Here is a 13,888-nt window from a genome sequence, read left to right on the forward strand (position 1 = left end):
AATGAGGAACAGGAGTTGAGAAGCTATGAGCTCTTTGTGCAACACATCACTTTCACTGATTGCTTTGAAACTACGCTAAATTGCATTGTCCCTGTCAAATGAACAGAGAAACTAAGGTCAGCTGTCCGTGGTCCTGATGCTGTCTCATCCTCTCCGTCTCCCAGGTGAATTATCGTCCTAAGTTGCTGGTGAAAGGAGCTCCCTCCTCCCTTTACTCTCAGCTCCCCGAAACCACAGAGATCCAGTTCGCCAGAGAGATGACTGAGATGCAGAGTGAGGTACGACACACACACACATACACACACACTCTTTTTTTCCCCAAATATTTTTATTGAAAAAAGCAATAAGATACTTCCAGTTACAGAAATTTAATTTACCTTTTTTTTTGTTTTTTTATTTTATTATTATTATTATTACTATTACTATTATTATTATCATTTTTTTTTTTTAATTATTATTATTATTATTTGTTTCCATATAATCGTCCATAATTAATGTTACCCCCGGGATAAGGGTGTGGGTAAGGGGTCTGTATGAATGGAAATGTAATGAAATAACATTTTAAAAATGATCACAAAAAAGTATTTATACAGTATATATACACATACATACATGTACTGGAAAAACTCAATTCAATTACAAAGTTGAATGTAATGAACAGTGTAATTAACAATGAACACCCATGTAAGTGTGTTTGTTGAAAGGTTGTTGTAAAAACTGAAAACGGGCCGGGAGAGCTTGGGAAGTGTTCAGTCATCATCTAGACAGACCAGTGTGATGTATAAGAGTTTCTCCGCTGTGTGAGGTGCTGATGGAGTGTTTTGTCCTCTCTCAGAGAAACTATAAGGAGTGCAGCAGGAAAAGTCTCTCTCAGAGTTTCTACTCTCAGCTCCCAGAGACGGCCGAGACTCAGTTCGCCAAAAGTGTTGCTGAGCTGCAGAGCGAGGTGAGCAGTGAATCCTCTACGTTGACTTTGCTTGTATAGAGAAAATGATGAGCTTAAAAAATCATCAGGCTGGTGTGTTTTTATCCCCAGATGCGCTACAAAGAGGCGGGGAAGAAAGGCGTCAACTCGTGTTTGTACTCTCTGCTCCCGGAGACGTTGGAGACGGCTCACGCCAAGGAAGTGACCGAGCTGCTCAGTGAGGTACAGTAACCAACAGAGCACAGAAAGTAGAATATTAGGTTAATACATCACTGAGATACTGAGTGAGGTCAACAGACTGATGGATGAACAGACAGAGAGAAGGAATGGATGGAAATGGAAAACTGAATCTATAATGGATGGATTGGAATCAATAAATGGAAGATCATAACTAAATTAATCAATAGATAGATGGAAGGTTTATGATGATAATGATAGGATGATGAATGAATGGATGGATAGAGAGATGAATGAATGAATATATTGCATAGGAACATATGATTAATTGAATGTTTATGGTGATGGATAAAAGGGAAAAAGATGGACAGCTAACTGGATGGATGGATAGATGAATGAATGGATGAATATATATTACGATGGATGGATGGATATACAATATATTAATAGGAAGATTAACATTGGAGAAAAGGTACAGTAACCATCAGACAACAGAAACTAAAATAAATCCCTACTCACTGGAGTTGTAGAGACAGTAGAGTTTGCTACTGCTGCTGCTGTTGTGTTTTCTACTTCCAGGATGAACAGCAGAGAGAAAGTAAGAAACAGAATAACAGAGGATAAAATGTCTGACCACTGCATTTTACTCTTGTACTTGCAGGTGAAGTACAAAGAGGACGGTAAGAAGGAGATGAGCATCAACCTGTACTCGGTGATGCCTGAGACCATCCACACCCAGCACGCTAAAGAGGCATCAAACCTGCAGAGTGAGGTATTAAAACAGTCCACAGGTCCACCACTGGAGACAGAGGACAGGTCCTCCAGGTCACATTCAACAAAAGTACTAGAGACCTGGATTTTGAATATACTTTATTTAAAAGCACATTTTTATTATGTCAATTTGCTGTTTTGTTCCACATTTACACATTCTCCCTCTGGCAATAGAATGAGGTACTATAGGTTTAACTGGGTACCTGAGGAGGGAAGACTGTGCACATTATGTAATCTAAATGTAATTGAGGACGATCTGCATTTTGTGTTTCATTGTCCGTTACATGACGAAGCCAGGCAGTTTTTGTTTCAGAAAATACAAAATGTGAAGCCTGAGTTGTTTTGGGCTGATGAGGTAAAAGCTGCCTGGACACTAAGAAAAATTGAATTATTTATGTGAATTTTTGTTTTGTTTGTACTCTAATGGTTTTGTTTGTTGTCTAAATATGAAATGTGTCTTGTAAGCCCTTATAGGCTGGCCACCTTGGTGCATGACACTTAAATAAATATAAATTCATACACAACCTGATGGCTGACTGGCTGGAAACGCTGTAGAATAAAAACCTGCCTTGTTATGTCTCAGACACTGACCTCAGATCAGATCATGGTCTCTGGTGATGAGCCTTCTGCTTCATCTTTATCTAACGCAGCATCATCAAGACACTGACACATGACTGACAGTGGAGGATTGTTTTTTCTTCTGTGATAACAGAGTAAAAAGTGACAAGAAATGTAGTGGAGTAAGTAAAATACACATACTGGAAACAGTAACAGTAACAAGTACTTTGTTACTGTCTGCTGATGGTATTCAAACAAGTTAGTGTCTCATTTTGAATGACTTACCTCAGTAATCTTTCCTTAAGTTACAGCCACTCTTTTTTGCTGTAATTAGCTGTGAGACAGTTGTGTAACTGGTGCATCTGTCTTCCACTGAAACTAACATTGACACTTTAAAGGGATAGTTCAACATTTTGGCAAATTGGCCCATTGTCATAATAATCGCTATAGTCTTAGGAGTAGGTTCGTTACCTTTAATTGTCGGTGCAAGCTATTTTTAGAACGGCGGAGCAGAGCCGTGAGCTGCTCAGAGCTACGCTACGGAGGCTCATGGGATTTCTTGGTTTCCCTCATCAAACTCATCAAATACACAATCCAACAACTCCAAAACACTCTGGTGGACAAGTTGTGACCTGCACATTCACCACGCTATGAGATAATAACGGAATGTTGAACTATCCCTTTAAGATTGATACCAGATGTCTATTTGTAGTCCATCAGCTAAGAATAGTGTCTATGTACAGACCTTGGGGATTGAACTGTGTATTGTGACTTGATAAGACAGTGATAGGAGACACATCTGCAGGCAGCAGTTCTGGAGAATGGAGGTAGCATCACACCTGTGTTGTGTTCAGTGTGCGTCGATGATTCCCGTGTTCTCCTTGATTGGGTGTGTTACAGTAAATCCTTCTCGACATCTGGATGTACAGCAGCAACAGAAAGTCTTCCTAACAATACCAGCATCACTAACGCCCGCTGTGTCTCCTGCAGGTGAAGTATAAAGAAGGTCTGAAGCAGAAGATTCAGACCAGTCTGTACCATCAGCTCCCAGAGACCACAGAGACACAGCTGGCCAAACAGCTGTCTGAGCTGCAGAGTGAGGTACAGCACCGGACACCACCACATGATTCATCATTAAGACACATTTTATCTGGTTTAAATACATTTGCAGGTGAAAATTTGATATATAACACCCCTGAATTGCAGTATTTTAGTGTCTGTATGGAGAGTTTCTAGACTGGATGGTAAAGTCCTGTAGTACAGATACACTGCACCAGAAAATAACACCACCAAAGAAAAAGTAAGACCAGAACTCTGAATTGAATTGAATTGAATTGAATTGAATTGAATTGAATTGAGAATTGAGATTGTCAAATCATAATCATTTCCTTTGTTATACATATTCAAAGAGGAGTGAAAACAAGCAGTGCTCATTTAATCCCAGCCCTTCTCCATAAATCATTAATAGATCATTCATCCAGCTTCTTTAAAGACAGAAACATCTGAATTATATTTACATTTATGTAGATTCTATAACCCATTATAATCCATCAAAATATGGCTGACATATACTGTGTGGAAAATATATTTTATTTTAAATATATTTATATGGATATACATTTGTGTATAGATACATCTTACCATTATGAATATAATAATGATAATATGTTAAAGGATTAAATGGTATATAATCATATAGAGCAATATTAACCTCATGATATGTTCATATATAGTTCTCATAGTATACATGTTTACATTCATACACTAGATAACAGAAATATCTAGTCTTGCATTGTTTGCAAAAGAAGAAGAAGAAAAAAAAGAAAGTCAGGAATTTAATTTGCAGTTGAATGTTAAATGTTTATCTCGTTAGAGCCGATTGAAGAGAATAAAGAATAGACAGATATCAACAGACAGGCACCACTGGAAGATAAAAGAGCTCACATGCAGCTGCTGTTGACTGAGAGTTGTGTTTATTAGCAGGAAGGTTGTGTTGTGATTCCTGCAGGCAAAGTATAAAGAAGCTGGGAAGAAGGAGGTGAACACCTGTCTGTACTCTCTGCTGCCTGAAACCCTGGAGACGCAGCACGCCAGAGAGGCCACGGAGCTGCTCAGTGAGGTAACGCTCCAACACGTCTCACAGACAGGACCGAGGGCAGATCATCAGCGCTGCATTTACTGACCATGGTTATTGTGTGTTTCGCTACATTCAGATTAAGTACAAGGAGAGCGGGAAGAAGGAGATGTCCAGCTCTCTGTACTCCACTCTGGCCGACACCTCAGAGACCAGCTTCGCCAGGGAGATGACTGACATGATGAGCGAGGTACCAGCACTCAGAGATCTGATATCATTTTTATCCCCAAGCCACACAAAGACATCACCTCTTCTCTTTTTCTCTGCCAAGCCGTTGCAAATAAAGCTTGATATCAAGCTCAGCCATTAATATTTTAACTAAGATAATTTCCATTTCCCGGTTCTTGCAGATAAGGGTGAAGCATAAGCAACAATAGTATTATTTCAGGGTAGAGTGGCGAAGAAGGGCCAGGGCAGGAAAGACACAGCAGCAACAAGACAAAAAACATCTGAAGTGAAATATTTAAAGCAGGGTTGTCAAACTCATTTTAGTTCAGTGGCCACAAACAGCGCAATGTGATCTCAACTGGGCCGGACAGTAGAATAATAGCATGATAACCTATAAATAAAAAGAACTTTGAATTTTTCCCTTTGTTTAGTACATTATTAAGATGTTTATAGTTGAGGTAACGAGGAGTTTTGGAAAGTGAAGTGTTTTCATACTACATTTCCCATGAGCCTCCACGTGCATGGTGAAATTCTTGGATCGGCGCAAGATGGGATTTGCCAAGAATGTTTTCATTTATCAAGAATGAAAGTCGGAGGTTGGAAGATGATCAGATACCGTCATAGTTCCGACCATAAACGGCGATTCGGGGGCGTTATTCTCATGACCCGCCGGGCAGCCGGCCACTAGATAGTACGTAATAATAATATCAAATAACTATAGAGACAAAACAATATATTTATCGAAAATGGACCCGTTAACAAGTAGATTCATCCACATTAATTTGAGACTCTTTTATAACCCCCCCCCCCAAAAAACTCCTTGTTGTCCGTTTAATAAACTATCGTTTTACAAAACATAATTATGAACAACCTGAAATTTCTTGATAAAAAATATGTGCAATTTAAAATTTTCATCCTGAGGGCCGGATTGGACCCTCTGGTGGGCTGGTTTTGGCCAGCAGGCAGCACGTTTGACACCCCTGATTTAAAGTAACTAGACACATAAAAAAAGATTATAATATAAGATTCTAAACAAAATTTTAAAATATGAAAAAGAGCTGACAGACAAAAGGGGAAAAAAATCACATGTTGGTGAGTTGAGCAGCATCTAACAGCATTCAAAACTACTTTAACATTATCGCTGTATCCCATAAAGCCTGACAGACTATTTAATTCATTATTCCAATGTAATGAAATTGAGCAAAGTGTGCCTGGCGTTTATCACGTTTTAGTAAACCAGGGACTAATCTTTAGATCCAGAAATACTTTATTATTTACATATAGTCTGTCAGCCACCAACTTCACCCTACTTAAGATCAGATATTATATGACAAAATATCAGTGAGGGGAACAATGAAGCCGTAGCTACTGTACTTGGAATTGAGGCAGATCTGCTGAGACACACGTGCTTTTACCTTCAAAAGTCAAAGCTGGACATTGAACAACAACTCTCCCAGCCCCGGTTCATCACTGTTTAGTGTCTGCTAGAAACACTCTTGTTGTCTTGTGTGAATGTGCAGCAGGCTGACCTGTCAATGACCTTCTCCAGTTTGACCTTTAACTGTGAGAGGCAGCAACAAAACAGCTGGAGGAGAAATGGGGGGAAAAGGCAGAGCAGCTCACTGACATTTACAGTGTGAGTTACACATCATGGAGAGATTTCACGCATGAAAAATAGACTCAAATGTCTGTTTCTGTGGACTAACAACACATTTTCACCAAAACACTACAGTAGCAGAGATTCTGAGGTGAGACGAGGTTGAGGGTGAAAATCCTCCTTGAGGACCAGAAACATGACTGTGTTTTAAATCCAGCTGCTGCAGAGAGCTGAGGCGTCATCACCTCGTGCTTTCTGATGTTTCTATCATGAATTGGTCATGACTCATGTGATTAGCATCAGAAAAGGATCAAAGAGGTTATCAGCATCGCAGCCTTTGTTTTGCATTTTAGATTCAGATCCAGTCTGCACCGACCAGGCCCGGCTCAGAGCAGCAGGCCGTCCCTCCCGCAGGGACAAAGTCTGCTACTTGTTCAGTGTTGAAGCTCCTCCTCATGTGTTTGGTTTGTTTTCTTCTTTAACAGAACAAATATAAAGAGGGTGGGAAGAAGAGCCGCTCCCAGAGTATCTACAGTCAGCTGCCAGAGACCGCAGAGATGGAGTTTGTCAAAAATGTCTCTGAGCTGCAGAGTGAGGTGAGAGACCAGTGAAACAGCAGTCCATGTGATTCAGTTATAGTGGTGTCTCATTTCAAGACAAATAAGACAAATGTATCTATACTAATTGATCTATTTTTGAAACCATAAAATTTGGACCAAACCACTCAGGTTGTTATAACATCAGACTATCCTTAGAGCTGAGCCTTCAACTCAACACTCACCAACTGGCCAATAGGAAACTTGTATTCCTGTTCCACCATGAAAACGATTTAAGTTTGCTCTCTGAACCAACGTATTTAGTTTATAAGTTTATTTGAAAACAGGGACAGTGCACATTAATAACATCACTGTAAATGCGCCAGAATTAGCCAAGAGGCTTTCATAACTTGGACAATATACTTGATGGTGAATGCACCTGTTCTACCAGCCTATACATCCCTCTTTCATTCATCACTGTCCTTTTGTTTTCCCACTTTTCGTTTCTGTCTTAAGTCAATTTTGTTTCTTTCTTACACATATACAAATATATATTTTACACATTGCCGCTGATTCACAGTGACTGCAGTATGGGAAATGCAATGTCCCACGTTTTGTTTTCAGCACTTTATTTAACATTACACATTTACAGTACAGTACAGATATGTTTTGATATGCTGTTTTTGTCTTGTGAACCGAGAAATTGATGTCTGCTGTGTAATATTATAATAATAATAATTTTTAAAAAAAAATGTTCGGGAGTGTTCCCACATTGTTCTGTTGAGTTGATGATGATCTCCTTCTGGAGGCTTGTGGCAGTGATATTTGGCCTCACCCACTGTAAATCTAATTATGATGTGATTTGTTAAATCATCTGCCCCCTTCTAAACAAATACACACTTGTTGGGCCTTCTCTCCTGTTTATTCATCTCTAACCATTGAGCCAGCTAATGTATCGTCTTCCTACTAGTGACAAATGACAACAGCAAAAAGAAAAGTCTGATTGGTTAACTCCATTTTCATGGTTTTAAGACAATCACCCTTTAAAGCAGAAGTAAGTGATATATTTGTATTAATATAAGTCTTAAATAGTTGTATCTTCCGACAGCAATCACTTACATAGAGTGTTTGGTCTGAAACACGGGTCTGTCAGTCACTCTGCTCTGCTCTGAGCCGAGGAGAAAACATTTATCGTATCCTACAGTTTTTATCCAATGAGGAGAGAGAACGGCATGCAGGGCTGTGTGTGAAGCCAAGGAACGCCGTGAATGTGGCGACGTAGGGACGAGGACTGTTATGGTGCGTTCAAGGAAACTCGTATTTTTCCGACCGTGAAGTGGTACCAGTTCGATCTGGTACGAGTTCACTGGTCAGAAGTTACGAGTGGCCGTTATAGTGACTTTCACCGGTAAAACAGGTCGGAAAAACACGAGTGGGTTGCCTGAAACGCTACAAAGTCATAAGTTGTGACTTGAAGCTGTAATTTACGATTTCAAAAGCCTGCCTGGAACGCAGCATTAGCGAAAACGACCGGACCACTTACTTCTGCTTTAATTTCTGAAGTAAATGAGGTAGAGAATTGGGCTGTAATTACAATTATGAAGCCATTTTAATTAAAGCAGATATCAGTGGCACGGCCGTTTCGGCTAATGCTGTGTTCAAGGCAGGCTTTTGAAACCGTAAGTTACAGCTTCAAGTCACAACTACGACTTGGTAGCGTTCCAGGTAACCCGTAGCTCGTGTTTTTACCGTCCTGTTGTCTGTGAAAGTTCCCTATAACGGCCACTCGTAACTTCCGACCCGTGAACTCGTACCAGATCGAACTGGTATGACTTCACAGGAAGGAAAAACACAAAGTACGAGTTTCCTTGAACGCACCATGAGTTAGCAGCCCCCGCCCTTGTCAGGCATCAATTCATGCCGTTCTCTCCCCTCATTGGATAACACTTGTATCCCACAAGGAAAATTTTCTCCTCGGGTTACAGCAGAGCAGAGTGACGGAGAGACTCGTGTTTAGGCTGAAATACTTCATGTAAGTGATTGCTGACGGAAAATAGGACTATTTAGGACTTATATTAACAAAAACATTCCACTGATATCTGCTTTAATTAATGATAAGAATATATAGTCATTAAATAATCAGTTCGTCATACATTATTTTCAGGTGTGAGTGTAAATTTACAAATTTACACTTTAATTTCTCAGTGTAGATACGTTTAATGATGTATTGCCATATTTTAGTCCTTTAACTCTCACGTTGTGTCTTTTAACTGATTTTAGATGAAGTACAAGAAGGGGAAAGACGTGTCCAGCTCTCTGTACTCCACTCTCCCTGAGACTATGGAGACGCTTCACGCTAAAGAAGCTTCTGAGCTGCAGAGCGAGGTAAAGACACACGTCTACCTGCCTATTTCTATGTTACTGCTACAGCTGCATAACTGCCTGTGCTCTGGTCTGCATTCAGCTGAAGTACAAGGCGGGACTGAAGAAAGGTCTCTCCACCAGTCTGTTCCACCAGCTGCCTGAGACCTTGGAGACGGCCCACGCTAAAGACGTGTCCGAGCTGCTGAGCGAGGTAACAGCAGGAAGGAGAGGGAGCAAACTCTTCCTGGGAAAGTCTCTGTTCAACTTCACAGGTTGTTGAGACTGTTGTTGTATTTTCTTTTCCAGGTGAAGTACAAAGAGGAAGGTAAGCAGGAGATGAGCATCAACCTGTACTCGGTGATGCCTGAGACCATCCACACCCAGCACGCTAAAGAGGCATCACACCTGCAGAGTGAGGTATTAAGACAGTTACATCTTTTTGATAACAGAGCTGTGCAGTGGTGACATCCCTCATCATTTAATTGAGTCTAGTCTCAGTCCAGAATGAACACCACTTAAACAAAGCTTCAGTTTCTCTCACAACATTGATAAGTACAAATCTGATTGCATATAAACTCCTCAAAAAAAAAGTTTGGGAATGTTATTTCTGTCAACAATTTCTCCCCTTTAAAGGGATAGTTCACCCAAAATTCAAATTTCACTCATTATCTACTCACCCTCATGTCAACTAAGAGGTGTGAGAATTTTCAGAGTCCTCCGTTCCTTCTCTGAGTAACAGGGGGGGTCCGTGCAGCAGTATTTGTCCATATAATGGTTGTGAATGGATACCAACTTTCTTCGTCCAAAAAGACACACCAAAAAACATCCAAATACCTCCATACTGCTCGTCTGTAATGTCCCTCTTGTATTGAAGCCCCGACATGAGAAATTGTTCTGAAGTCTATATTTTAAGCTTGTTTGTAGCGGAAGCTCCCAGTGTCTCAGTTCACTGCTCTTCCTGTGACCGGCGGAACAATTTCTCATGTCGGGGCTTCAATACAACCAAATACCAAATTTGATGAACCGGGAAGAGGAGCTTCGAGAAGCTTCCGCTACAAAACAAGCTTGAAATTGACTTATTTAATTTTTTTCGGGACAATTTCGCATTTCGGGGCTTCAATACAAGACGGACATTACATACGAGCAGCATAGAGGTATTTGGATGTTTTTTGGTGTGTCTTTTTGTTACGAAGACAGTTGGTATCCATTTGCAACCGTTATATGGACATGCACTGCTACGCCAAGACCCCCTGTAACTCAGAAAAGCCATGGAGGACTCTGAAACTTCTCCCAGCCCTTAGTCCACATGAGGGTGAGTAGATAATGAGTGAAATTTCAATTTTGGGTGAATTATCCCTTTAACATCCGAATGGCCATAAACATGAAGATAAGGATTCACACCAGCTAGGAAGTCTCTCTCCCCCCACACAAAGTGTCATCCAGTGACGGAGAGCGTTATCATCTAACTCTCCAGCTGTGTCTGTAACCAGCCAGAGAGTGAGATTGAAGACGCCAAAGAGCGACCATGGCCTTGGCATGTTCCTCAGAGAGAAAATAGGGCAGATAACTGACCCCAGCAGTAATCTGACAGAAAGTCACTATGACACAGAGGGATTGATACATTAACTACACAAACTATCTATAGGGAAGTGAAATTATTCTCTAACAAGGATCATCACAGAGTACTGTACAGTAGCTCCAGAATTTGATTTAGATGGATTTAACTCAAATCAGTTTAACCCAAATGCCATTTTACTTTGAAATACGGCCAGATAGGGGTGGTGTGTGGCGCAGTGTAGAGGCTACAGTCCTCAACGCAGGCGTCCCCGGTTCGAATCCCGCGTCGGGCAGACCTTTCCTGCATGTCATTCCCCCTCTCTCTGCCTCCCCCTTTCCTGTCTATCTCACTGTCCTATCAAATAAAGGCAAAAAGGCCAAAAAATATACTTAAAAAAAAAGAAATATGGCCTGATGTCCCTTCGGACGTTAACAACTTCCTTAAATCTGTATCAACTGGGAAGCGGAGAAAGGAAAGTAGTTCACCAGACTCCTGACGTTTGTACGGCTTGCAGCCAGGGACGCAGCCCACCCCGAGTGATGACGTGAGGAAAGATGGCGACGCTGTGAATATAGTCAATGGGATGCCATCCCATAGCAGAATGTGAGCAGGCTGGTGACCAGCATGAGGAGGAGCTGCCAGCTGCTGTGGCTACGTATGGCTCTCCCATAAGCTACTGAGGTCCAGGACGAGGTGTCAAATAAATCAAGTGTAAAAGTGGGTAATATATGTTTTTTTTCCCTTACTACCTCTGGAAGAGTGCAGTCATCCTCTGAACAACTCAAAACCAGAGTGAATACCAGGAGAATATTGCCGGGGATTTTGGAACATCTTTTGGGGGTGCTACACTACGACACGTTTAGCTGTGTCGCTCATCCACGGTTGCACAATAAATGCAAGTTGTACTGCGTTGTAAAGGCGACTAATCAGACTTTCCAAAGATATAAAAGACAACACCAAGTGGTTTTATTAAAAGGGAGGAATGATTGACTGATAAAATGTGTCTAAACTGTTTTGAGGAGTTTAGTTTCAATTGATTTGTGACATTTCTTTTAACTTTAGTTTTTTCACCTGTTCAAGATAAATCCACACTCAATAGAAAAAACACAAACAACTTGGGAAAACATTCTCGTCAGTATGAGAACATGCAGCGTACATCATAATCCATCCATGCATGTTTTTGGTTGCCTTGGAAACACCTCCATTATATTCTGGTTTGCCATGAGGTGACGCTGCATGATGCTCCTGTTTCCTGCAGGTGAAGTATAAAGAAGGTCTGAAGCAGAAGACTGAGAGCAGTTTGTACCACCGCCTCCCAGAGACCACAGAGACACAGCTGGCCAAACAGCTGTCTGAGCTGCAGAGTGAGGTAGGTTGTTATTTCAGTCAAACCAGGAACTAGATCTCATCTAACATGTTGTTTCTGTGTTACATCCTTTGTCCCACCAACACGCCAAAGGGGTTTTCCGGTAGTTTTCCTGCATTGAGTTCAGATTGGTTTTTAATTGTTGCCATAAACAGTGAGTGAGGAGAAAGATGAGTCAAATCTGAGAGAGGTGGGGAGAGATGTAGGATCTCCACACTTCTCACAGCTTTAAAACGTGTGCATTGTGTATCAGTGTAGCACCATTGATTCAGTACAAAAAATCATGTCCCGTAGTCAGAACCACTAACACTTTAGAGGTGCCACCACTCACTTTTGGGTGCAAAGCACATTCATAAGACCTTTCTGGTGTTCATAATGCATTCACGACAGCTTCATAAGGCATGACTCAGAATCAGGTTACATTGCTATGAAATAACAAACTGGGATTTTTCTTTTTTTTTTTTTTTTTAAATCCCCTAATTACACCTGGAAATCCAAGAACAAAATACCCCTAGTAGTCCCTTTAAAGGGATATTTCAACATTTTGGCAAATTGGCCCATTGCCATAATCCCTATAGTCATAGCAGTAGGTTCGTTACCTTTAATTGTCGGTGCAAGCTGTTTTCTGATTGGCGGGGCAGAACTACAAGCTGCTCAGCTAGCGCTATGGAGGCATATGGTATTTCTGGGTTTCTGGGTTATGGCAATGGCCGAATTGTCAAAATGTTGAAATTTATTAAACTCATACAGTATATGCAGAACTTAAGCGTTGTTTGCTTTGTTCCTGTCGTCATAAGTTGCCCAGACACCAAACCATTGCAGGTGGAGCATCATTTGTAATTCAATTATGAATCCCTCTCCACCTGTATAGTAAAGTGACATGCACAGTAACATTCATAAACCATCCATACTGTAAGAAATTTTACAAATAACTGCTAGTTCTTGTATTTCCGGGTACTTTTATTTTGAAAAAAAATCCCAGTTCATTATTCCATAGCAATGTAACCTAATGAACACCTTATGATAGGTCTTATGAATGTGCTGTGCACCCACCCGTCAAGTAAAGTGTTACCCCAGAATCTACATCCATATGTACAACGCCTCAACTTTAGTTTAGTTTATTTGCTTATTTGAAAATGGACAATGCACATCAATCAAACATTTTAACTAAATGTGAATGCACAAAGTTTCTAGACCTAGAAGCTGCTCAAACCTCAAAACTCATTTCATATTTCAGACCAAGTACAAGGAGGCGGGGAAGAAGGAGGCGAGCTCCTGCCTGTACTCCCTGCTGCCTCTCACCATGGACACGCAGCACGCTAAAGAAGCTGCAGAGCTGCTCAGTGAGGTAACGCTGCTGCTGCTGCTTCTATCAGAGTTCCAGTGTGGTTGTCTGACCTGTGGGAGTTGTTTGGGTCCGATGCTGCTCCGCTATGCAACACAGTGTGTCTCCTTTTATCTCAGGTAAATTCAGATTCTCCTCATCCGCCTCTCTTCCACAGATCAAGTACAAAGAGGGCGGGAAGAAGGAGATGTCCAGCTCTCTGTATGCAACTCTGCCCGACACCTCAGAGACCAGCTTTGCCAGAGAGATGACTGACATGCTGAGCCAGGTGAAACACTATAGTTACAAAATACTCTGACCCCTGTAGGTCCCACACTGGATGTTGGTCATTGAGTCAAAACGTTTCTGAAAGATCTTGTACACATCCTTTGTGTTACAGTGCTAATGAG

General features: G+C 41.0%; 1 protein-coding gene across 5 annotated transcripts in view; it reads left to right on the forward strand.

Annotated features, from left to right (window-relative positions):
• Positions 1 to 13,888, forward strand: part of LOC146966957 (uncharacterized) — a 75,046-nt gene that overhangs the window by 10,798 nt on the left and 50,360 nt on the right. For 4 of the 5 annotated variants that reach the window (XM_085763546.1, XM_085763543.1, XM_085763542.1 and 1 more), the window contains exons 9-22: positions 165 to 278; positions 836 to 946; positions 1,037 to 1,147; positions 1,764 to 1,874; positions 3,422 to 3,532; positions 4,440 to 4,550; positions 4,645 to 4,755; positions 6,816 to 6,926; positions 9,147 to 9,251; positions 9,331 to 9,441; positions 9,537 to 9,647; positions 12,047 to 12,157; positions 13,392 to 13,502; positions 13,657 to 13,767. In XM_085763546.1, coding sequence (XP_085619672.1) covers positions 165 to 278; positions 836 to 946; positions 1,037 to 1,147; positions 1,764 to 1,874; positions 3,422 to 3,532; positions 4,440 to 4,550; positions 4,645 to 4,755; positions 6,816 to 6,926; positions 9,147 to 9,251; positions 9,331 to 9,441; positions 9,537 to 9,647; positions 12,047 to 12,157; positions 13,392 to 13,502; positions 13,657 to 13,767 — 1,551 coding nt within the window. The remainder of the gene's footprint in view (positions 1 to 164; positions 279 to 835; positions 947 to 1,036; positions 1,148 to 1,763; positions 1,875 to 3,421; positions 3,533 to 4,439; positions 4,551 to 4,644; positions 4,756 to 6,815; positions 6,927 to 9,146; positions 9,252 to 9,330; positions 9,442 to 9,536; positions 9,648 to 12,046; positions 12,158 to 13,391; positions 13,503 to 13,656; positions 13,768 to 13,888) is intronic. The other variant, XM_085763545.1, reaches the window with a different exon arrangement.

This window comes from Trachurus japonicus, chromosome 20, assembly GCF_045865225.1.
Source record: "Trachurus japonicus isolate A0001 chromosome 20, Traja_1.0".
Classification (NCBI taxonomy): domain Eukaryota; kingdom Metazoa; phylum Chordata; class Actinopteri; order Carangiformes; family Carangidae; genus Trachurus; species Trachurus japonicus.